At 48.6% G+C, this 23,732-nt stretch overlaps 2 protein-coding genes across 4 annotated transcripts in view; both read left to right on the top strand.

The window, feature by feature from the left end:
* The window catches only part of SCD5 (stearoyl-CoA desaturase 5), a 31,428-nt gene extending 18,333 nt beyond the window's left edge, over window positions 1–13,095 (top strand). The window contains exons 2-5 of the mRNA XM_032685291.1: window positions 2,495–2,625; window positions 6,884–7,089; window positions 10,595–10,827; window positions 11,383–13,095. Coding sequence (XP_032541182.1) covers window positions 2,495–2,625; window positions 6,884–7,089; window positions 10,595–10,827; window positions 11,383–11,573 — 761 coding nt within the window. The 3' untranslated portion in view covers window positions 11,574–13,095. The remainder of the gene's footprint in view (window positions 1–2,494; window positions 2,626–6,883; window positions 7,090–10,594; window positions 10,828–11,382) is intronic.
* Window positions 13,096–15,045: 1,950 nt separating this feature from the next.
* TMEM150C (transmembrane protein 150C) overlaps window positions 15,046–23,732 on the top strand; it is a 29,240-nt gene continuing 20,553 nt past the window's right edge. For 2 of the 3 annotated variants that reach the window (XM_032685297.1, XM_032685300.1), the window contains exon 1: window positions 21,060–21,114. The gene's annotated coding sequence lies outside the window, so the exon portion shown is untranslated. Of the gene's footprint in view, window positions 15,238–21,059; window positions 21,115–23,732 lie in introns of those variants that run through there. The other variant, XM_032685298.1, reaches the window with a different exon arrangement.

Below are 23,732 nucleotides of genomic sequence, written 5' to 3' on the forward strand. Positions count from 1 at the left end.
GCTTTAAGGAAGCAAAGAAACGGCTGAATGTGGAAGATTTCAGCCCATGACTAGCATGATGTTAAGCAGTCATAAAGCCCACAGACAATATTTTCTTGTAATGATTCAGGACTCTAACCTTAATATTTTTATGTTAGCTGGGTAATGTCAGTATTCTGTGTGTCACAGATCTGTTCCCACAATTGCAGTCACTTGAGTGATTTGGAAGGCCTTATTTAGTGATGTTTCTGCACAGCTCAACATCACATACAGAAAATGGAAGGACAGGTTTTCCCTAATTTCATAGGTCCAAATCCTTGCTCTGACAAGCCATGTGCAAGAACTGCAAGACTGCAGTGGAGCCTGGAGTGTTGGGGTGTCAGCATTTTTACTGATGTGAGACTAATCTGTAAATCCAGCAAAATCTGTAAATAATGTGAACAGAGAACGCATGATTTAAGGTAATTTCTGTACCTCCCTTCAGGCAGATAAAAATTTTAATTTTGTGATAGACTTCAGTGCACAACTGCACAAATTAGCTTTTTCTGGGAGTAGCATGAGCACTGTAGCCTGCTGAAAAGGAGAATTGTTTCTTTCATGATGGCATCCAGAGCAGGTTTTAGGGAGGCATCATCTTTACTGGGACCATTCTGACTCCAGTTGTCTGTTGCAAGGAAGGCTTTGGTTTGCTGTACAAATGACATGGAGATGACAGGAATTTGAGTCATGTACATAATGTGAAGCAGTTTGGGTAAATCTGTTTTTGATGGATTCGCCACTGGAGTGGATAAGGTCCATGTGCTTCTTCAGTGTGCGGGGGTGACAATCAACATGAAATGTGGTTGCTGTTATTTTACCAAATGTCTTTCTATTATATTTTCTCTCAGATGCTGTAATTTCAAGCACTGTGTGTTGGGAGTTGATAGCGGGACACAGTAGACACCCACCTATATGTACAGATTTTTGTTTTCTTTTTGCAAGGACAGATGTTTTACATTACACAGTGGGAAAAGGTGATCGTGAATTCCTTTCTAGCCACTGCACGTCTAACTGGGTTCCCCTGCTGGACAGACTTCTGTGCAGACACAGGTAGAAAACCCCCTTATGGGGATCATGTTTTCCCTTTTTGTTCTGTTAACTCTGTTTAGGTATTTGAAATAGGCTGTTTTAACCAAAACATTTCTGTGTGTGTAGGGTAGCAGGGAGCCTTGGCTAAACAACACATCGCTGCAGATGGTGCAAACTCATTTGAAGTTGTCCTGTAGTACTCTTGCTGTTTGAATCTACTCTTGGTTTAATTTCACACTTGTAAAATGAGCCTGTCCTCCTTAGGCACAGCATGAGAATTCAACACCTATGGGAGGGAGACATAAGAGCCTGCATATTATGACAGCTGGGTATCTTGAATGCGAGTAGTTGTAAGTGGTCCAATTTATTTGGGACTTACATAATACTTTCCTCCTAACTGTTCCCATTTTCTCTCTGGTCTCTCTCCAGAAGGAGGAGCAGCTGTTCTTCCAACCCTTTCCCCATAGCCTCTTCTTTTGTTGCAAGTCAGAACAACTCAGGTTACAGATCATCCATCACATGGGAATTCAAAGACATCAGAGGCACAAACAGAGGACATATCAAAGGAGAAGCAGTCAATGCACAGATGTGTGGCTCGAGTAGGCAGGCCTGGCTCCACTGTCTCACTCCTCTGCCCCAGCCAGCCATTCCCCCTGCCTCTGGAAACACAAGGTTGACTGGCTGGAGCGTGTGGGAACATGGCCCTTGGTGAAAGGGGAACAAGGGATGTAGCTGTGCTGTGATGGTGATCAGTGGGGGTGTTATTTTAGGCATGAGGGTACACTTGTTTGAGCTGTGAGTCCACCATGGAGCCAATGGGAAGAGTAAGGAGCAGGCCTGCTCTTGTGCTGTCTTGGCCATCTGAAAAAATGCTCAAGGCAAGTTTAACTTGGCCAATTTTTTAATTAAGGGAAGGAAAAGCGCTTCCTGAAACTGAGGGAGATGGAGAATGCTCCACTTCCTGACACTTTTTTAATACCGAGAGAAAGTTTTATTGTGGAAACTCTGGCACAGTTTGCATCTTTAGGGATGGGGTGTGATGCTCTTAAGCTAGCTGACAGATCAGACTCAAGCAAAGACCTGTCTGGAGGAGGCTGGCAGTGTCTTTTGGGGAAGGCTGCTAGTCTTCTGACAGGAGTGGTGAACTTTTACTGCATTGTGCTTGGCAAAGGTACACTGCATAAACATGGCATGGCATGGTGCTTCAGTGCTGGCAAACCTCAGCACTGGCTGAATGGGGAGGGCTGGGAAGTGGAATGATGTGCCCCTGGGTCTGTGAGGCAGAGGTGGGCTGAGAACCTCACCTCCTGTCTGCCCACCCTCGTCTTCTGAGTGACCTCGCAGGTGTAAGCAGGCAGAGGCAAGGATCATCTTTACATCAGAGAAAACAAAAATAATGGCAGTTGGCCCCTTGGCACACCCTGTGTTTTGTTTTTGTGTCTTCCAGCGTATTTCTGCTTCCTGATGACGGCTCTGGGCGTGACGGCTGGTGCACATCGCCTGTGGAGCCACCGTTCCTACAAAGCCAAGCTGCCTTTGAGGATCTTTCTGGCTGCAGCTAACTCCATGGCTTTCCAGGTGGGGTTGTGGTTGCCTGTTCAGATTCTTGGCCTCCAGGCAGCTTTCTCTCCTGTGCAGATAGCCTCTCAGCTTAGAGACAGCAAAAGAAAGGAAAAAAAAATACCGGCAGAAAGACATTTATTTGCTGTAACACATTCTGCTGGCTCAGGGCATGCACAGCCCCTCTCCCTACCCACATAACAGTATGGATTAGGTAGTCCAGGAGCAATAATTATTTAAGGATCGCACTGAACGTGCCCAAATCAGGGGCTCAGCCCCCCAGCAGCCTATCTGTGGCAGAGGTCAGGCCCCACACTTCACAGGACAGCATGGAAACTTCTGTAAGGATGAACTTGATGCAAATATGTCTGCATAATTAAATGCCTTTGTACATCCAGGCGGTTGGAGACTGTGTGCCCAGAAAGGAGAGCAGGCATCCTTTCACAATCTTAATTTATCTCTGGTTTATGCAGCGTTTTTCACCAGTAAAATTCAAATACATTTGCAAAGGAGTGTGTTACTAGCTCTGTACTTACTGATAGGCAATCTTAGACCACAGAAACATTTGTGTAACACCCAGCTGGTTGTAGGAGTTAGCCCCGAACCAGTGTGAATTTGGTTACTCCTCTGGCTGGTAAGGATAGAGATATGAACCTGTAATAACATTAAACTTACTGAGCTTGGCTGCCATAACCCCTTGTGGTACCATGTATGTGCTATGCCTTGAGTTTTCAGCTTTTTCCCTTCAATTGGTTGGTTGACTTTTTGTTCATGTACCTTGACAGAGGATGAAAAGAGTCCCTTTATTCAATTCTGCACTGTTCACTTACAGTCTTTGATTTTTTTTTTTTGTAAGGTGAAAAGTATTAATTTTTTTAATCCCTCTGGACATTACAAAGCGCACAGTGCTTTTTGGTTGAATGTGGAAGTGCATCCATTTTGACTGTAACCTTTCTTTATTCTGAACCATACTCCAGCTGCTGCTCAGTTCCTTGTAGAGCTTTACAATCCCTTTGCTCAGTGTGTTAAACAACTGTTTTGAGTTTTGAGAACCCCCTGGTACTGTGCTCCTGTTACACAGCTGATTCTTATCTTTCATAAGTAATTTAAATTAATGTGTTGAGCTGGTTACAGTGAGCCTGCACACTGGGATTTCATTGCGTTCTGCTCCCCTGTTGCCATGGATTTTGCTCTCAGCCGCGTTGGCCTCATCACAGCTTTTGTCTGAGGACATGGTGTGATTCTGAGGCAGGGAAGTACTTCAAAGTAAATTCAGGCCACCTTTGTGCCCTTCATATCAGAAAGAAAACGAAAGGTCAAATTGCCTGCTCTAAGTTTTAAGCAGTCTGAAGCCTGCTGCTAATTACCGTGACATCCGTTGCCTGGTATAGGCTGTTTTTACCACCACAAGCTGACAGTGAGTGATGAGTTTTCAGGGACATCTCCTTCATGTTGGCTGTGGGAGGAAGAGGTACCTACAGCGTCCCTGGATGTTAAATACTGAGGAAATGTGCAGACTTCTTGAAGGACAGAGGAAAGAAACTTCGCTGTAGACTTTTAGCTTGATGCTGCGTGGGCTGTGACGTGCTGTACTTCCTCTGAAATACCATCAGATGCAGCCATTTTTGCCATGGGGCCTGGTGCATTTTTTTTATGGTTGGAGCATGCTGAGCTGTGTTTCTTCTCTCCATCTAGAATGAAGCTCTCACGATTTTGAAAGACTGTGCTTCTTTCTGTCACATGTCTGTTTCAGACATAGGTAATACCCGGCTTATCGATCTCCTCGTCTTTTTAAGTTCCAGCATCTCAGCTGGGACGTGCTGGTGTCTCCACTGCTCACTGCCTTGTGCTGATGCCATCACTGTGACACAAGCTGTGTTGTCCTCGATGCATTTGAGCACAGCAAGAGTGGCCGTATGGAAATCCGTGTCAGCACACTGAGACCGTTTCATACCCCAGTCTATTGACACCTTTCAATCTGCAGGTTTATTAAGGGAATGCTTACTGAAACCTCATGTCTGCATCACTGTCACAGCATGATACTGTCACTCTCTGCTTTGGAAGGGATTTCACCCCTGTGCATACCTGAAACTTGATCAAAAGCGATGTGTTCCTGAAAAACTGGTTGCTATTTATATGTTTGGAGCATATTTAACACATGCTGTGCTCCAGCTCTTGGCGTATTTATTGTCAACAATTCTGGCCTCTGGCCTTTCTTTCCTCTTAGCCTTTGTGGGTTTTAATTAGATTCATTTCAGTTGTTTCACAGCTTCCTAAGCCTTTCATCTGGGGAATCATGTCTTTTGCCAGCCCTGCAGGTGTTTGCTGTGGTATGAAAAGCCAAGGTAATTTCTCACAGTGTCATTGCTTTTCCTGGTTGTCTGCTGTCCCACAAATAATTTATTAGATGCTCTTGTGACAAACTGACCAATTTTCTCACTTGAAAAATTATTTCTGGTTAAGAAAGAGGACCTTTTCTAAATGTGCTTCTTGCATGACCCCGTTTTATTTTTAAATTACTTAATCTTGGCATTTTCCAGTCATATGGATATTCCCACTGAAGCCACTTGAAGCAGTGTAGAGGTTTTCATTCTCTTTGATTTCTCCAGGAAGGTAAAGGTCTCCCCTTGATTTCACTGAGGACTTTGGTGGCTTCCTTTGCTTCACTCAGTTTGCTTTGTTTTCTCATGCAAAGGGATAGTTAAGATGCAACATACTGGAATGCTGGCCAGGGGCTGATCTTCACTGCCTCCTCTCAATGGCTTAGATGAGTCAGTGCTGCAGAAAAGTGTTCCCCTCATCCCCAGCCCACTCCCAGCATCACTGTGTTCACGACATGACAACAGAACAGGGCTGAGCAAAACTGAGTGCAGCGGAGCTGAGGTCTCTCTGGGGCTTTTGTTCCTCACTTGTCCCTTGTGTGCTCTTGCAGGCAGAGAGCACTTCTGCAAAGCTGCAATTGGACATGGAGGCATCTGAGCTGGATTCTTTAGCTGCTCTTTGCAGTTGTTCCTGGAGTCCCCCCCAGTGCTTTCTCTCAAATGTTGGTAGCTGAGAGAAAGAGCAATGATTTCTGCAATGCTTTCAGCATAGGGCTTTTGTCTCACAAAATATAGATACAGACAGTTGCCATCAGCCTGTGCTTGCTGTGTCCTGTGGTATATTCAGTGCTACGATGGCTGGTGTCCTGCACTTACTTCAGAGACACTGCAAATGGTTTGCCTGGTTCTCCTGGGAGCAAAGCTGCTGTGGTTGGTGGTTGTGGGTGCTGTTCTTAAAATTAACCCAAGCCTTTCCCTCCTTTGGGTATTACTGCTTGGGTACCTCCCTGAGTGTGCAAAGATGGAAATAGCAGAGGAAAGCACACTCTGCTAAGAACTTTGGAGTTAAAGTTCACTGTGAGCATGAACTAACATTCCCATGTTTTGGTGCTGGTGTTGAGCAATTCAATTCATACATGAGTATGTGGCCTGAGGTTTTGCAAGCATTGTACGTGCTTACAATGCCCTGCACTAATAGCTTGGCACCACTGCAAAAGCCACCAGTTTAGGCCAGCGCATTCAGCCAGTGCATCCTGCAGAACAAATTGGGAGGCTGAAATCCCTTCTGCTCAGTAAACTCAGAAAGTCTCTCTTTATAGATCCAAGCGTGAAATTTTACAGCCATAAGGCATTTCAGTGTAGTGTTGTACACTACAGTAGTTGTAGTGATCCACAAGCTTTGCCCCATTTTCAGGGCTGTGTTTGTGCCTGGAGGGTGTCAGTGGTAACCAGCTGCAACCAGCTCAGGAAAAGTATGCCAGAACTGAGAGCCTCTGCACAGTAGTCCCCTGAAAATAAATATGCAAGCTCCCCCATGGCAGGTTCTTAAAATAACAATGTAAACATGTATGTACCCTGTCCCTTCAGCCCAGCGTCCATACTCAGGCAGCAAACACCCAGGGTGGACTGATGATGGTAACTCAGCAAATACCCAGGGAGGGCACAGCACCAGGGTGGTCTGATGGTGGTAACTCCCTAGAGGCTGCTGGCTTCCAGCCATCTCCAGCCCTGGGACATGTCCAGTCTGTGTCACCAGTTCCTGGAGCAGGTCCCGTTCTGACAGGGAGCAGTGTGATGGGCTGGCTGCAAAGCCGGGGTCCCTCAGGATGTTTTTAGTCAATAACCTTTCTTGAGCAGCGTCAGAGAGGGGCTTGGTGCTGCCACTGTGTGGGGAAGGAGCTGGAGGTTGCGCTGCCCGGCCTCTCTCCTCTCAGCCCACCACGCTTTCTGTGCAGAACGACATCTACGAGTGGAGCCGCGACCACCGCGTGCACCACAAGTACTCGGAGACGGACGCGGACCCGCACAACGCCCGCCGCGGCTTCTTCTTCTCCCACATCGGCTGGCTCTTCGTGCGCAAGCACCGCGACGTCATAGAGAAGGGCAGGAAGCTGGATTTCACTGACCTGCTGGATGATCCTGTCGTCAGGTTCCAAAGAAAGTAAGTGAGAGCGAGAGCGCTGGGCCCCGACGTGAGGTGGGGGTGGAGAGATCCTTCCGCCTGCTTGTCTAGTTGTGGCTGATTCCCTATTTTTGTCTCTCCCTTTTCTCCCCTGAGGTATCCTCCCTGCCACCTTGATGGCAGGTGTTAGGACTGCCTTCCCTCTGGCCCCCACTGTTGCCATGTGGCTGAAAATTGCTGACTGTCCTTACAGGCCCTGCTGCACAAGCAGCGAGTCCCGTCCTTGTCCCTCTGCTTTTTCAAAAAGCCAGGGCTGGTTATGAAAACAGCTGTGGCAGAAGCTGCTCGGATCTTGGCCTTCTGCTTTGATCATAGGAGCAAATGCTGTAATCACTAACTGCCTTGGTGCAGAAGTGCACTTTTTACTCTGCAAAGTCATCTTTGGCACCCGTGGGCCAGTGCAGGCCAAGTGTTTCCTCTCCCAAGACTGCCATTCTGCACAGGATTAATTATCTCCCTTGGGAATTAGCACAGGCCCAATTCAGTTTGCTACACATGCCAAGAGAGATGGGAAGTGAGCAACGTTCTTTGTCCTCTATGGGAGTACTTGTGCTTTTAGGCACAAGAAGACTCTTTCTGCCTGCAAGCATTTAATCCAGGCAGTTTGGGAAATTGCATAAGGCCATTTCTGTATATCTTCTGGGTGAGGGGAGCAGTCAGTGGAGTCTAGAAATCAGTTTTTTTCTGCTAATGCACAGACTTCTCTAATGCAAAAATTAACCTTGTATTGGAAATGCTCGAGGAGTGAGGAATACTGCCCTCCACATATGGTTGCTTTTACTGGTTCCTCAGTTGGCAGTGCCTGTTTGCAACAGCTTCCATGCAGTTTGCTGCAGCTGCTCTTGGTTATTACCTTTTTCAAGACAACAGCATCCCATGAGAAGTAGGCTCTACTGCTTTGGTTATGCTGCAAAGGTTGTGTAGTGAAGAAGCACGTTTTCTGCAGGGGAAGTTGTATCTTTGCAAATGTCTTTGCTCTGGATTTGAATTTAGGACTTTGGAGTTTACCTTCCCTTATATGGGAATCAGAATTCTAGCTTCTCTTTTCTACAAGGTTGAAATGTTGGGGGGTTTTGGCAGCATGGAAAACCTGGCAGGTCAGATCAGTAAGAATTATAATAAATCCTTCTTGTCACGTTTTGTTTTAAGGCCAAATTGTTAACTTTGCTGAATATAGTGGTGCTGCTGAGTTGTGTATAAGGTACCATTCAATCAGTTTAAAACCACATCACTTCAGCTGAAATCACAGCACTGCTCCAGGCATGACTGACAGCAAAGTTTACCCTCTGTGAATAACAGAGCACTAATCCTGCATGTGATGTGAGAGAGAAGCTCACAGGTGAAGTGTCTTTGACACAGGTGACAAAGTTTTCACGTGGTGAAAGCAAGTGCTGTTCCCCAAGCATGTATTGAGATATTGGTGTCCCTGAACTCCAGGTAAGGAGGTTTCTTATTCCAGGGTGGATGTTTCTGTCAAAGGGAGACAATGTAGTCAAGTGCTGTTCAGATGTTCATATGCTGTTCAGCATGTCTTCATCAAAGGCTTCAGTCTGGGCTTCTTGCAACTCACAGAATACTTTTATTGCTGCCTGATAAACTATTCTCATATTTTATTTTATTTTCCCAGAGTGGTAGAGGCTTTGAACTTTGAAGGAGTTTTATGGACTGGAAAGTATTTTTCTCCCCCATCTCTACTTAAATCCTGGCCTTGAATTTATGAGGTTTGCAAACCTTATCAAAAGTCAGTCATATGAGTGGGAAATTATTTGTTATCTTGGGTGGAGCAAAGAATGGGGACTTGTTTCCTTGGAGGGCCTTGGCTCAGGTAAGTGAAGACAGAGTTGTGTGAGAGAGCTGAGAAGATGCTCTCTTTTCCCCATGGCTGGTGTTGCTGGAGAGCTGCAGATCTCCTTATGGAGCCCAGTATATGAGGCACAACCTCAAAACAACAACAAAAGTACCAAACAAAGAACTTGCAAGGCAAGAAATTGATTTATTTCTTATACAAGATGATCAAAAGTCACTGAGGTGTTACAGATGAAAACTATGTTCATGAAAACTTTCTTCCTTTCAAAGGCACTGCTAATATTAACGTTTTTCAAATGCTCTTTTAATTGAAAATTGTTTGGTTTTGTCAAAACAAGATGACAGTTCTTCCTACCTGAAAAACTTTCAGCAAATGCAAAGTTCTGATAATTGTTTAACAAATCCAAGCTCTGTTCTTCCTCATCCCCTCCAGAAAACTCAGCAAAAGCAGAGATCTATTTTAAACCTGTCATATGGGCACAAATAAGATGGGTCTTACTTTGCATTTCTTTTCTTTCTGCACCCTTCAGAGTCCTGTCACCTCAGCCTACCACTCTAGTTTCATGTGGCAGCTTGCTTTGATGATGATACCGCAGGGTCACTGTAGTAAATCTGGAGGGAGGTATAAGGGCTCAGTGGGGAAGGCAGACCTTGTTTCCCCTGGAGCGGGGGACACACTGTAGGTGGCTCCCAAGCTGCGCTGTCTTGCTGCTCTCTGCTTCTGAGCACTGTTAGCCCATTCTCCATTTAGACCCATTTACTTCAGATTTTGGTTTTGGCTTTGTCTCCCCACTTCTTGGTGAGCTTTTCCTTGTCTCCGCTTGGCTTGGCTTAATTTACCCAGCATGACTTTTCTTTGTTTCTCCTGTTCTTCACCTCTGTGCTCTGTGCATTCTACATTCTCTCTTCCTGCCCTGTCTGGGTGTGTGGCTTTAGCTGTACTGTGAAGCTTTCCTGTTTGTTCTCAGACTGTTCATCTCCCTCTCTCCCTCCCCGTTTTGCACTGAACACTGATTTTGTCCAGTGTATGGAGGAGTGTCAAGGCTTCCGCCAGCCAATCCTCCTGGCCCCCAGGCCAAGGTGCATCTTTCTCCTTACCCTTGGCAAGGTTTGCCCGTGGTCTCTCAGCAGGTGCTTTGGGTGTGTTGCCATTGTTGGAGCTCACACAGCAGCAGTGGTATAGAAAGGAGCCACTCCTGCCCTGTGCTGCGGGTTCCCTTCTGACTGGAGCACGGGGGAAGCCTTAGCAGTGAGTGTGTTTCTGACACAGCTCTGCCAAACCTTGGGCTTTTACAGTCTCAGAGACAGACCCTAGACCCTGGGTGTGCAGCCAGCTCTGCACTTCCCCAGGTTTAAAGGTGCTCAGTCAGCTTGAGAGGTTTGCTCTGGGACTGGGTCTCAGCTGTTCAGCTTCAGTGTTACCTGCTGCTTCGGGGGTTTGGGTAGTCTTGGCATTTTGAATTGCTCTTGGAAAAACTGTGTCATGACTGTGGGTGTCTGAAATGTTCCCTGCTGCTCCAGCTGTGGGGCCAGCCCAGGTTATGCAAGGTGTTTCTGGCAGAGCCATGTCTCCAGAGGCTGAGCCCCATTCACCCCCGCTGTCATTCCCACCACGGTAACCGTGTCCTTTTCTTTCCCCGTCTTTTTTCTTTTCTTTCTTGCCTTGTGCCGCCGGCAGGTATTACAAGAGTTCGGTCGTGCTGATGTGCTTTGTGATCCCCACCTTTGTGCCGTGGTACCTCTGGGGCGAGAGCCTGTGGAACGCCTACTTCCTCGCCTCCATCCTGCGGTACACCATCTCCCTCAACGTCACCTGGCTGGTGAACAGCGCCGCCCACATGTACGGCAACCGCCCCTACGACAAGTACATCAACCCCCGGCAGAACACCCTGGTCACGCTGGGAGCCATTGGTAAGTGCAGCAGCCCTGGGGCAGAGCTTTGCAAACTCAAGAGCCACATCCCATCCCCTTTCGCCCTGGCTGGGGCTTTGGGCACCCTGCAGCTGGACACCACTTGGAGCCAGGGCTCGGAGGAGGCTGGAGCTTGTGCATCTTAGAGGAAGGCTGCCTTGTTTTACATTGAAGTAATGCTACGTAGTCTCTGGGAAGAGAGGTGTTAGCACACAGTGGCAATCCTCTCCTCAGCAGCTGGCTGGGGATAGGGCAGCAGAAGTAAGTGACCCTGCTTCTTACTTGGTTGTGCATCCCCTCTTGATGCACTTATGGCTTCCTTCCCTGAGTGTAAGGGGTGGGACGTGCCCCTTCCTACTGGGGAGGAAAGCCCAGAGCACTGAAGTGGAGTCTGATTTAGGTGTGCCCCAGAGGTCTCCCGTATCTGCGGTGGAGCGTAACCTCCACTAGATGCAAGACTTGGGAAATGGGTGTTGGGATGTCCCACCTGAGCGTGTTCCTGAGTCGACAGAAGTGCCAGCCATGTGGTCTTTAAACTCCCTCTCTGTTTTCCAGGTGAGGGTTTCCACAACTACCACCACACCTTCCCATTTGACTACTCAGCCAGTGAGCTGGGCCTGAAGTTCAACCCCACCACCTGGTTCATTGACTTCATGTTTTGGCTGGGGTTGGTCACTGACCGCAAGCAGGCTCCGAAGGAGATGATCCAGGCTCGCAAAGAAAGGACCGGAGATGGCAGTGCCTGACAAGTAACGCTTCGCTGTGCCAGCGCTGCTGTACGCGTGGGTGGGTGGGTGTGAGTGCAACCCCGTGCCTGTGGTGGATTTACCTCTTGGTAAAATTACTTTTTTTCAGATCAGTTGGGCTGAATTAATACCACAGGAACAGATTCAGCCACAGCTTTTTTTTTTTTTTTTTTTCCTTATTAGCTGTCTTATGTCCAAACTTAAGACTATTAAATGTAAAAATGTTACATATTATTTAATATTGCAGTTAAACAGGAGAGAGATTTGATTTTAGTCACTGTAGTTCATGTCTGAGATTCGTTGTAATTTGCTTGTTCATGGTAAACGTTGGCAGGTTGAAGGAACTAACTGTCCTTTCCAAGTGCAGTTAGGAGAGGTTTTTGTTTCTACTGTTAATCAAATATGCTTTTGAGACGCATCTTTCGAGGGTTTGGGGCAGGGCCCGATGTGCTGTGTCAGCTACATACTAATGGAAAGGACAGTAACAGCACCGATGACAAAACAGTATGTCCAAGGGGAAATATCACCCCAAATTTAGTTAAATGTTAGTTTGAAAACCTGCTTTCTTCTTTTTGTTAGCCCTGTTAGCCAGCCCAGTGCACTGCTGTCTTTGCTAAATATGAAAAACATTTATTGCTGAGCAGGCTTTTGTGTTAAAAATTAGTCTCTATACAGGCCAAAATACCAACTGATGCTATATTGAGATGAATCCTTTGTTGTCACATATACATTGTAATTGTAAATGTATAGAGCTCAACCATGTCTTAAGCCAAATAAAGCTTCGGTTTCAATGTTTGGAGACCTAAGTTGTATTCTAATCAGTCATGGCCATCAATGCATGCATATTTTAGCTCCTTTTTGCACAAGAGGCCTCTTAATTTCTTTTTCTGCCTTTGACTAGCGGGTCTTAGAAAACTGACCTTTATCTAAGTCAGAGTCTGTACTAATATTTCAGCTGCATGCAACATCCATTGGTTTCTGAGCAAAATATAAAGACAGTTATGTAGCTTCTGAATTTTAACAGTTGCCTTGCTTAACAAAAAAAAAAAAAAAAAAAAAAGGAAAAAAGTATTAAAAAAGAAAAAAAAGGCATGTGGATTTAATGGGACATATAGCCCTTTGTGTTAGATGTTAGCCAGTGCAGGAGAGAGGCTTTGTACTGTCAGCACTGGAGCACTTTTGAAGATAGAGGGCATGATTTTCATTTATAAGGAAGGTCACTGCCTTGCCCCTTGGAGAGGGAGTGCCTGTTTCCCAGCCACACGGCCTCATGCCCTGGGCAAGGCAGAGATCTTGAGATAACTGAGACTCAGGCCCAGATATTTTCAGGAAAGATGCAAAAGTGGGGGGAAAAATAAAATGGTTTCTTTTTCGTTCTGTTTCTTGTTTTTTAAATGATGCCATATAATATAAAAGAGTTGTCTTTATTCTGTCTTTCATCCAGCAGGTGTTTTAAAAGTGTTATTTTGTCATTAATGATGTGTAAACTCTTGAGTGATTTACAATAAACAGTTACGAGTTAGACTGGCCGCCGTGTCTTGTTTTGAAACATCTCCCAGAGCGAAGGGCTTTGTGCATCTCACATCAGAATTACAGCAGGGTTTTGCTTGGCATTTCCAGCTACTCATTTGCTGCAGCATTTTCGAAATACCTACCCCCTCAGCATTTCTGAATGTCAGTGGAAGAGGAGGTTGTCACACGGAAGGGCGCCAAGAGATTTGATTACTTTGGGAGTAGTGGCCAAGCTGATAGAGGGGGAAAAAGAAAATTGAAGCTGACATAAGCTTGAAAGGAAACTGTGGCAAGTTCTTGCACGTGAAAATCCCACTTTAATAGGAAAATATCAGCCCGATGTGACTGCAGGACAACACTTTGACCAAACAAACGGGGTCCCAGAGCTGGGAGGCTTCTGACCTCCTGCTGTTTAGAAGGAGCTTCCAACTTTGTCCAGTCAACAGGCCCTTGGAGAGTGGCAGAAAGCACAGGAAACCTGCCTTCAGGGTGATGCAGGTAATGGGTTTGGACTTGGTGTTTGGCTGTAGGAAGCTTGGAAGATGTGCAAGTGCCTGATCTCACTGGCGCTCCCATCGTTTCGTTTGTGCGATTTCCTGACTGGAGAGCTGCCGTGAATGCACTTCACGGGCACTAGGAGACACAACTTCCTGTTGATCTTTATCATTTTTCTTTTGTGCTGCTTTTACTTGGACTTCCTTAAGCTGATTCTTGTCAAGTATGCGGTGTAAGAAGAATAACTGGCCTTGCAAAGAGGTACATGCTGTTCTGAACCTCTCTGACTACCCGAAAGTACAACAAGGTAATATTCCCCCTGCCCTCCCCACGTGTAAGACTTCAGAAGCAGCAGCAGTTCCAGTGGGTTTCAGGGGTCTGACATTGGTATTGAAACTGTTGGCAAGTTACCTGGTTTTGAAAAACTGAAAATAAACATAATTTAGAAAAGGAAAAGCTCCTCCATCAAATGCCTTATCTTAAAGTTTACACTACCTGAGTTCCTGTTTCTGTAAATTAACTTCTCCATGTGGTGGAGTTGATAAAAAAGATGTCAGCTAGCTTTTGCAAGAAGATTCCTAAAGAGGATTTCTGAAGAGGGTGCTTCAAATTTTGGTAAAACAAGGAATCCTTCCATGCATTTCCTTTTTTTTTATTTGTTTGGATTTTTGTGGGGGGTTTGGGGTTTGTTTTGAACTTTTTGAATAATTTGTTTTGCCTTTTTTTCTTAAATCATTTTGGTCATGTTCTGTAGTGTATTGTCCCCTTCCTCAAGAAGATGTAGGGTCTCTGGGAGGCAGGAGGTGTCCCAGCCACCTCCTAGGGTAGCTGCTGGATCAATTCACAGCTGCATGCAGTGATGTGGGGAAGTCGTGAAGCCCCGGTAAGGCACTTATTTCTGTGGACTTCGGCACCTCTCCTGCTGATCTGGTAGTTAAGGACCCTGCTGGTGGTTTCTGAGCAGTAACAAAAGTGTTGAAGGACTGCTGGTGGATCAGTGGCTGGCTATAGGCTGGACTTAACCAAGGATACAGTGACTGTCATCTAAGACCTGACGGTCTGAGAGTGCCTGATCTTCTGTTGTGTCCAGCTCTGTTCTCAGCACGCTGAACCATCTGGAATAACAGCACCTAGGACCGGGACCAAGAGGCGTTTGTGCTTTGCCGTGTTGCACTGAGTGTTTCCAGGCTCTCAGCTTTGGCACACAGCAGGGACTGCATCTGTTTTACCTCTTTTCCCAGAACTAGTAGGGCCCTTAGGAAGTGTGGTGCTGGCTCTGGAGCCGTGTGCTCCTTCTGCAGCAGGTCACCTCCTCTCTGAGTTGGCTCGAGGGAGTGCTGTGCCTGCCCTGGCACTTGGCACAATCGCTAAGGGAGGATTTAATCTGTAATTTACAGCGTGTACTTGACCATGCAAACAGAGATGAAACCCACCCCCCTCAGGGCTGCGTACAAACACCACTGCCACAGTGTGGGGTGAGACCAAGGTTGTGGTGGCTGACTGCAGAGGAACGTCCAGGCTCTGTCTAACCCCATCTCTGCCGCAGCTGGGCACAGGGGCTGGGCTGCGTTGGGGTAATCCTTGGAGCAGGAGGCAAGCGTGAGCAAAACCTACTGGAGCTGAAGTTACACCTTGACAAAGGTGCTGCGGTGACAGGGTGAGTACTGGTGCCGAAGAAATGCATCAGGGTTTGCAGTCCCTGAAAAGCAGCCAAGTGGAGCAGACATCTCCCGTGCCATCTCCTGCCTGACAGCCCCTGCTGCAGTGCTCAGGAAAGCTGGTGGCAGTCCTGCTCTGCACCACTGGGCTGGGGGCTGTGCCAGGGTCCTGTGCGGCAGCACCAAAACTTCACTTGGCACTTGTAGAGCTGGGGTGGGAAAAGGGCGGGTGGTCAGCTCTGGGCTGGTCACCATATCCTTGAGCCAGCTTAAAAACACCTGGTGAAAGCAGTGGATTGCTGGAGCTGGGGGGCGTGGGGAAGGTGTGTGGGGATGCAGAGGAGGCTGCTCTTGAGGCATGAGGGGTGGATTTCTGCCGACTTCCTCCAGTGGCTCTGCAGTTTCATGGTGAGCCCCTTTGGTGTCTGCATCCCTGTCTCTGCAGCTTGCAAGTGCAAGGCGACTGCTGTCCTCTGGCTGGCAGCCAGAACACAGCTTTCTAGAAATAAGCCCAGCAGATGGGAAATGTGGCCTGACTTCAGGTATCACATTCAGCAGCTGGTGTGGGAGGCTCCCAGGAAAAAAAAAAAAAAGATCTTCTAAAAGGTCTCCTGTGTCCACATGAGCCTGGGAGTCCATGCCACGCTGGAAATGCGGTGACTGACCTATGGGCTGTGGTAAGCCAATGTTTGGGTTATTTGCAGCTGGGAGGTCTCTCAGTTTGGAGAGATTTTTATCAGTTGACAGTATATCAGCTCCCAAAAGCATGGCTAGGCTGGACTTGTATTACCTTGATATTTTTGCTCCTAGGCTGTTTTGTAGCTGTACCCTTACATAGAAAGGGTCTCACAGGGTGTTACAGGGGTTTCTTTTCACCACCTTCTGGGGTGTTTCTGGGAATCATGGTGCAATTTCCCTTAAGATCTTATTTTAAAATAAGTAACAGCAAAACTGAAAGCACAGCCCAGTGGGAAAGGAGGCATTTGCCAACATGTGCCCATGTGCTCTGGCTCCCGCAATGACTCAGGCTGTGCCCAGCCCAGGAGCAGAAACCTCTGGCATCCAGGGGCTCATACCCAGCAACACCAGCCCCACTAAACAGGGGGACAATAGGGGAGAAAATCCAAAACTCCTGGGGTGCCCCTGCATGGACAGAGTTGCCCACTGGATGGTTTGGAGGCTTTTGCTGTCTCAATCACCCCTCACACACGAGGTGCGCTGCTTTTACTGAGTACATCTCCTGCTGTCCCACTCCCTGGAGAGTTAAACACTGATTTAGGCTTTTTCTGAGAAAATGCTTAAAGAATTTCCACCCCAGTTTTGCAGTCAAATGACCCCAGCAGGTCTGTCCAACCGCTCTGTGCCCCAGCTGCCACCATTCCCACCCCGACCTGCTGGCTTTGGTACAGCCACACTTGTGAGTTCCAGGGAGATAAGCAGTTTGCAGCCTTGTGCCAGGAGCTCTGCCACTGCCCCTCCCTTCCTGCACCAGCCATGGCCAAGCTGGGGCTACAGGCAAAAGGGCAAGGAGCAAAGGTCTGGCCTCAGTGCAGGTAAAGATATTGCCCCACACAAGCTGCATTTTTAAAGATCTATCTTACGACCTAAGAGAAGAAGATGAGCAGCAAAGCCTGCATGCAGAACAGTAAAAGCATAAAATCCCCTTTTGCAGGCCTTTGAAAATGCCTGGGGGAAAAGCTCCAGTGAGCAGCACAGATAAAAAATGTAGGTGAAATGGTGTCTACCATCTCTGCACAGTATACCTAACCTTGGTATTTACCGGGGGTACTAAATTTTCCTGGCTGACACAATTCCATTAGTGTTTATAGCACCATAACAGGAAACAATTATTTTACACAATCTCATTATCCTTAAAAAAAAAAAAAAAATTTTTTTCCCCACATCATTTTCTGTGCTTCATATGGGACTGCTCTTCTGCCAGGTCAGAACATGTACCTCTTGGGGACAAGGCATGCCAGTCTGCAGCAGATGATTTGCATACACTGGCACTTCAAGGTTTCCTCCCCAGAGTTCACACCCTCAGGGCCTTGAGTGCAAGTCCTCTTTATCCCATGTATTTGCTAGCACAGCAGTAATTTTTTTCTGACTTCTCTTTTTCTGTAAAAAAAAAAAAATTGTAACTTTCCGTTTGCTCCATTTCCCTTCCTGACATTTAAATGGTGTCACTTTGTTGCAGTTAGATGGAGTGAGTCTCTTCGATTTGCTGCTCCATTCCCAAATCCAGGTGAATTTTACTCAGTTGGGATTATGTGGGCGAGCTGGGAAGAGGGAGCAGTTCATCTTGGAGGGCTGGGATCTGGGGATATTTCTTAGGGTGAGAGAGTGCCCTTTGCAGGTGAGTGCCTCTCCAGCAACCCTTAGCACACCTTCTCAAAGCCAAGCCAAGGGCGCGCGTGCTCAGATGGCATCTGTTTATCAGCAGGGCATTTGGAGTTAGGAAGTCTATCACAATATTTAAAAATCTGGATAAAAGAACAGATGGCTTTGGTAAGAGATGATCTGGCTAATGAAACGAGGGTTAACACTTAAACTGAGAAGCAGTTTTAACTGGTTTTTGACAGTTTTACCCCCATTTAACCCATGCCTTATTTAACCTCACTGCTCCTGTTTCTGGGTGGGTGACGTCTCTTGCCAGGCCTCACTCCAGCTTTGGAGCAGAAAGGAGCAGGACATGAAAAACAGGTGGTAAATATACTTTTTCAGAAGACATGTATTTCCCAGGAATGAAAGCAAACTCAAAGCAATTCCCTTTTCTATTTTCCTCACCTCTGTGTACCTTTTCCTCCCCAGAAAAACAGCCCTGGATAACCACAGCCAGCCTTCAGTGGCAATATCAGTCTGGGAAGGACTGTAACTAGGGGAGCATGAGGTTGCTTTGATTCTTCCTGGGCTGTGAGTGAGGTCTGCAAGGGCAGAGGTTAGGCCTGTGTTAGTCCTCTCTTTCACATGAAAAGCAAAATACCTCCAAGGCCTGATCCTGCTACTTGATGTCAAGACACGGAGGCTCAGAATTCCCACTTCTCTGTCCCTGGAAGGAAGAAAGCAGATGTGAGATGGCACACAGTTCAGTCCCCATGAAGAGCACTTACGTGGTGGAATTTGGACAGGGAACGTGCACGTGCTGTAATGCATCAGGGGGAGGAAATACTAATGAACAGGCAGCAAAGCAAAGCCATAACTGTGAACATTCGCTTGCGCTGGAGCAGGCTGGCTTTCCAGGCCAGGCAGATTGCCAGGCACATCCCCAGTGGGACTCAGTGGCCCAGCAGGAAAACCCAGTGTAGGCTGGGACAGGAGAAGTCACGCACTGCTCACGGCGTCCCAGGAGCGTTGTCACGTCTGCCCACCAGTGTCACTGCAATTGTGTCTCCCAAGTCATGGGCTTAGCAGGGAGGGACACCAGTGCCAGCCTCTGGCACACCTACCCCTGGGAAAGCCAGGTGGTGGGCAACCCCAAACAAGAGGTGGGAATGTACTCATGGCTACTCGACTTCTTACCAAGGTAGTGTTGGTGGAGATGTGGGAGGAAAAACTCTTTCTACAGGTCAATGTGGGCTTGCAGTGGGATTTGGGACGTGCAGCATTACTGTGAGGAGGCAGGGGAAGCGTTATTGTGGGATGTAGCTCAGAAGCAACATGCCCATGTGCCCTACCTCCCTTCGCACCCTCACAGCCCTTGACAGGGGGATGCTGCAGGTTGAGTTTCACAGGAGAGGGGCAGCTCCTCCCATGGGACTGCTGTCCCATGAAGAAGGGATTGTAGGAAATATCTCCATGGAGCTAGGTAACACCATCCCTTGATGGCTGATGCCTCTCTGCATCTCTCTTGCTTCCTGCACTGGGTGTGCTCCAGCACATGGTTGTTGTCCCCAGGCTGTACCCTTTTTTTAAGCTGTGATTTTTTAATTTGTGAGAGGTTTTCGGTGGGCCTGTCAGCATCGTGCATTTTCCAGCACTCACAGGGACACCATCTGCTCGAAAAAAAGCTGTGAACAAAATGTCTCAGACACTCAGAGTTTACCAAAAATGAAATTGCTTTAAATCCCATATGGTGCATTGTTTTCCTTCCAGCTTTGGCTGACAGCAGAGGTGAAGTGACTAAGACAGTTTCTGATTAGTTGCTGCCTTTTCCTTTCTGGCCAAAATCACTGGGGCTGCACGTTGTCACTTCTTACCTATTTGACAGAAGGTTTTCTTCAGCCTCAGCTGCTGAAAGCCAGGGGATACTGAGACTCAAACAACTCTCCTCTGTTACTTTTAAAGCGAGTTTCCTTGACTTTTGCTATCACAGGAAGCCTTGCTGTTAGGGATGTGGCTAATGCTGATACTTCCAGCATACTTTTTTACAGGCACCTGATTTTAGGGCCTCTCTTGGTGACATGGGGGTTGATAGCACCTCCTTGCCCAAGGAATGCCCTGCCCAGCAGTCACTTGTTGTGGCTCCTGTGTGTGGCAGAGCCATTGGACAGTGTCAGGTGCACACAGAGGGAAAACCTGGCCAAGATCTCTGGATTTTGTGGGGTTGCAAAAACACAAATGCTGCAAGGAACCATTTATTAGTCCAGGATAGCACAAGATTTGAAATACCAGAGCAGGAAGAATGTTCTTTCAGTTCTAAAAATAGCTCCCTCAGCCTTTAAAACACCAAGAAGCATACACAGCACATGCCTTCCAGTGAGAGTGTCTGTCCTTTCCCTTGATGATGCAGCCACTTTGGTAAGGGCTCAGGGGGCCTGCTGGTTGTAGTGCTTGCTCTGAGGATCAGCACTTTGAGGGGTTTTCAATTCGTGGGGATCAAGGAGATGAAAACTCCTCCGGGTGTGCCATGAGGGCCAAAGCTGCAGGGTGAAGGAGTGTTGCTTGGTCACTAGAAGGGCAGTATATGAAACGCTGATAAAGTGCTGATGTACAACTCAGCTCACTTCTGGGGCTGGCGCGGATTTAGGCATCTGTTTTGTGTTAGTTCATAAGTGATAACACCACGACAAAACTTTCAATAAGTGCTGCCTTATTTGGATTTTAGAAGAAACAAGACTGTCAAAAAATACCATCAGTCATCTTGTCAGAGAGGGGAGGGAGAGGAAAAAAAAGTAGTAGCATTCACGTTGACTTAATCCCATGAAGGTCAGACAGCAAAGGGATCCCTCCACCCCAGGGAACAGTCCCAAATGGTTATCGCAGAGCTGTTTTGCTGGGAATGTTTCCTCTCAAAGTTCCGACTGCAGAGATACTTTACAGAGATCACAAAGCCCACCACCTGGTAGGAAAAGGAAAAAAGAGGGAAGAGAACAACATGTCCCAGGCTGTTCCTGGGGTCTCTTGCTACTGGGTGGCTGCTTCTTCTAGGCCTTTTAACATACTCATCCAAATGGGCACCGCTTCCCGGGAAGGCTGCAGAGATAGGGTGGCGAGCCCTCCTCAGTGCCCCAGGGGGTTTGGAGCAGAAGGCACACCCAGAGCCGCAGGCTGGGCAGGTGCTGCCGGGGCCGGGGAGGGCGGGCAGCGACGGGGACACAGCGCAGGGACCCCCGCACTGGGCTGCGCCAGGGAGAGCCCGCGGCCAGCCCGCGCTGCTGCGGCCGGACACGGGGCTTGGTTTTGGCCGTGCCCGGGGGATGCTCTGAAGGGCCGGGGCGTCCGCGGCCGCGTCCCCCCGCCCCAAACCCGGCGGTCAGAGCGACAGAAGACCTCCAACACCAACTACAGCCCCCGATGGCCGCGGCGGCCGCGGTCCCGCCCGTCCGGGGCGGGGCGAGGCGGGGCGGGGACCCGGCCCCAGCCCGGCCCCCGGCCCCAGCCCGGCCCCCGCTCGCCTCCACCACCGGGGCTGGAGCCGCCGCCGGAGCCGCCCGCAGGTAGGAGCCGCTCCCGGGAGCCGCGGCTGGAAGCCTCCCTTGGGAGCGCCAGACACCCCCTCCCGTCTCGCCGTCGCCCCTCCTTGTCGCCAATCGTCACCCCCTGCCCAGCCGCCCCCTCCCCGGCCGCGGTCCCGGCGCCCCCGGCGGTGCCGGAGCTCCCCCGCGGGCAGCGGGTGCGAGCGGGGCCGGGGCAGGGCAGGGTGGGCAGGGCAGGGCAGGGTAGGGCTGGCGGGCGGGGGGCGCCGCAGGTGCTGCAGGGCGCGGGAGGAGCCGCGATCCCGGTGCTGCCAGCCCTGGAGCTTGCTGGCTTACGGCAGGTAGGCACGGGGTAGGTAAGAGGATTAGAGCCGCTCCGACCAGCGCCCGAAGGACACAGCTGTGGAAGGGATCGCCGAGGTCATGATTCCGGCATCCCTCTCACCCGTGAATCTCTCTGTGGCATCGCTTCGGGGCTGAGGGATGTGATGGTGACAGAGCTCGGCAGCTCCGCTGCCAGGATTGCTGCACAGGGGTCTGCGGAGAAGCTCACCTGGGTTGAGGTTGTGGGGTGGGACAGGTCCTGCCTTCCCCAGATCCTGTCGGGATGTCCTGTCAGGACATGCAAGCTGTGTCCGGCTAAATTCCCAGGAGGGGAAGAGGTTTTGAGAAAGGCCACTGGGCTCTGCTGTGGTCCCTCAGGGAAGGAAGGGTGAGGTCCTGTCTCTGAGCAACATAAAGATGCTGGGTGATGATGTCCCAGGGTGATGATGGGGTTGCTTGGGATCTTAGCTTTTCCCTACAGCAGCATGCTTGTGCCAGACCTTTGATTCAGAGCCCTTGAGCTAGAAAGGTTGCAGGAATTATGAGTTAACCTTCCCTTCTGCTTTTTTTTTTTTCCTTTTTAAACAGAGCTTCTTGTGAAAGTGGCCTTAAAGATGTTCTGATGAACATTCACACAATCCTTATGCCATAGCAATATACACATATATGGTTAATTATGGATAGCAACTCAATATGGAGGAGGGCAGTGTGTGAAAGGTATATCCTGGCACACTGACTGCCTGTTGTGTCTTGCTCAAATAGATGACACTGTCTAAAAGAAGGGGATTTGATTATTAAAAGTCAAATTATTTTCTTCTGGTTCTTCATGCTCAGTGGTCAGCATTTTCTGAGCCTGGGTGCTGAAAGTCAGTGCAGTTGTTTCATTTCCCCTTTTAAGATTCTTTGTGATGCAGTGTTTGCTTTTCAGATGCAGAGCAGGGATGTGTGCTCGTATGAACACTAACACAGTCAATTGTTTTTCCTTGGAAGAAATGTCATGTCCATGGTTTCCTCTCCTCCCCCAGCCATTTCTGGGCAGCCTGACATTGGAAGATTGTGGTTTGGCCCAACAGAGACACTTTAGGGTCCTGATCCTGCAGTCCAAGATGAAACAATGAGCTATAATTGCAGGTTAAGAGGAAGCAAAGAAATGGAGAAAAGTCTCTAAGAATTGAGAGAGAAGATCCTAAGCAATATGTTGGAAAGGATACGCTGGGACAGGGGGTGGCTGGCAGGTGCAGTAGAAGGCTTGGACCAGGACTCTGTGAGTGCACGCTCCTCTGGGTCACTGATTTCTCTCAGTGAGCAACTCACTGGCCCTGTTGTCTAAAGTGGGAATAATGGTGGGTTTTTGCTGTCTCAAGAAGACTTGAAAAGGTCTCTAGGTGCCTGGCTCCGCTCGCCTTGGGTCCCTGCAGGTTGCAGAAGCAATCACCTGAGGTTCAGGGATGAAGGCAGGGTGAGAGTGAAAAGGAAGCAAAACATGTTGTGGACAGGTGGGGAGAGAAAGGTGGATCGAAATGGGAGGAGAGGAAAAGAAGAGTGATGAAGCTTCAAAAACCATGAAAGGAAGCGTTAAAAGGGCTATAGATTATTATACCTTGTGTGAGGGATAATGCAAATATTTTATGCTGAGGTTACCTCTGGATGGTCATGCCTGCAGGTGAGAGGTGCCTACCAGAGCAGCAGTCTCCCTGTATGAGTGCTGTTTGCTCAGCTGAGAAGTGTTTGCCATGGGCAGGCATGCAGACCTGGCTCCCTCTGGGAGAGCTGCTCCTGTGTGCAGGACAGGAGGGAAGCCTTCCCTCCACCCTGCCCACCGCACACAAGAGCAGAGGCCTCCTCCCCAGCACCAGGAGCTGCTGAGCTATGCTCACCTGTCCCTGTGGAACTGGTGGCATACTGGGCAGGTCTGGTGGGAGGAGAGGCTGAGGTGCTCCCTGGTGCCATTAGGAGAGGTCTGGGCTGCCTGTCCCGTGGGTAGCAGAGGGAAGGAAGCAAAAGCAGGGATGATCTGGGCTGGTCTGCTGCAGTGGTGGGGGGAGTGCCCAGCATCCTCCCCTTGATTTCCTAATCTCGGGCAGATCCAGGTAATTAGGGACCTGTCTGATTTCCTGCTTCCCATCAGGAGCCGCTGGGTTTACTAGTGGTGACTGCCTGAGCCAGAAGAGCCAGTGGCCCTTCAGTTTTGGTACCACAGGACTGCAGGAGAGGCCTCTGCCTGGCCAAGCCACTGAGGATGGCCACAGCTTTGTCAGGGAGAGCCTCTCCAGTGCGGTCTTGGCCCAGCTGAACACTCTTAGAGGTGGTTTGTT

Source organism: Chiroxiphia lanceolata, chromosome 4 (assembly GCF_009829145.1).
Source record: "Chiroxiphia lanceolata isolate bChiLan1 chromosome 4, bChiLan1.pri, whole genome shotgun sequence".
In the NCBI taxonomy this organism is placed as follows: domain Eukaryota; kingdom Metazoa; phylum Chordata; class Aves; order Passeriformes; family Pipridae; genus Chiroxiphia; species Chiroxiphia lanceolata.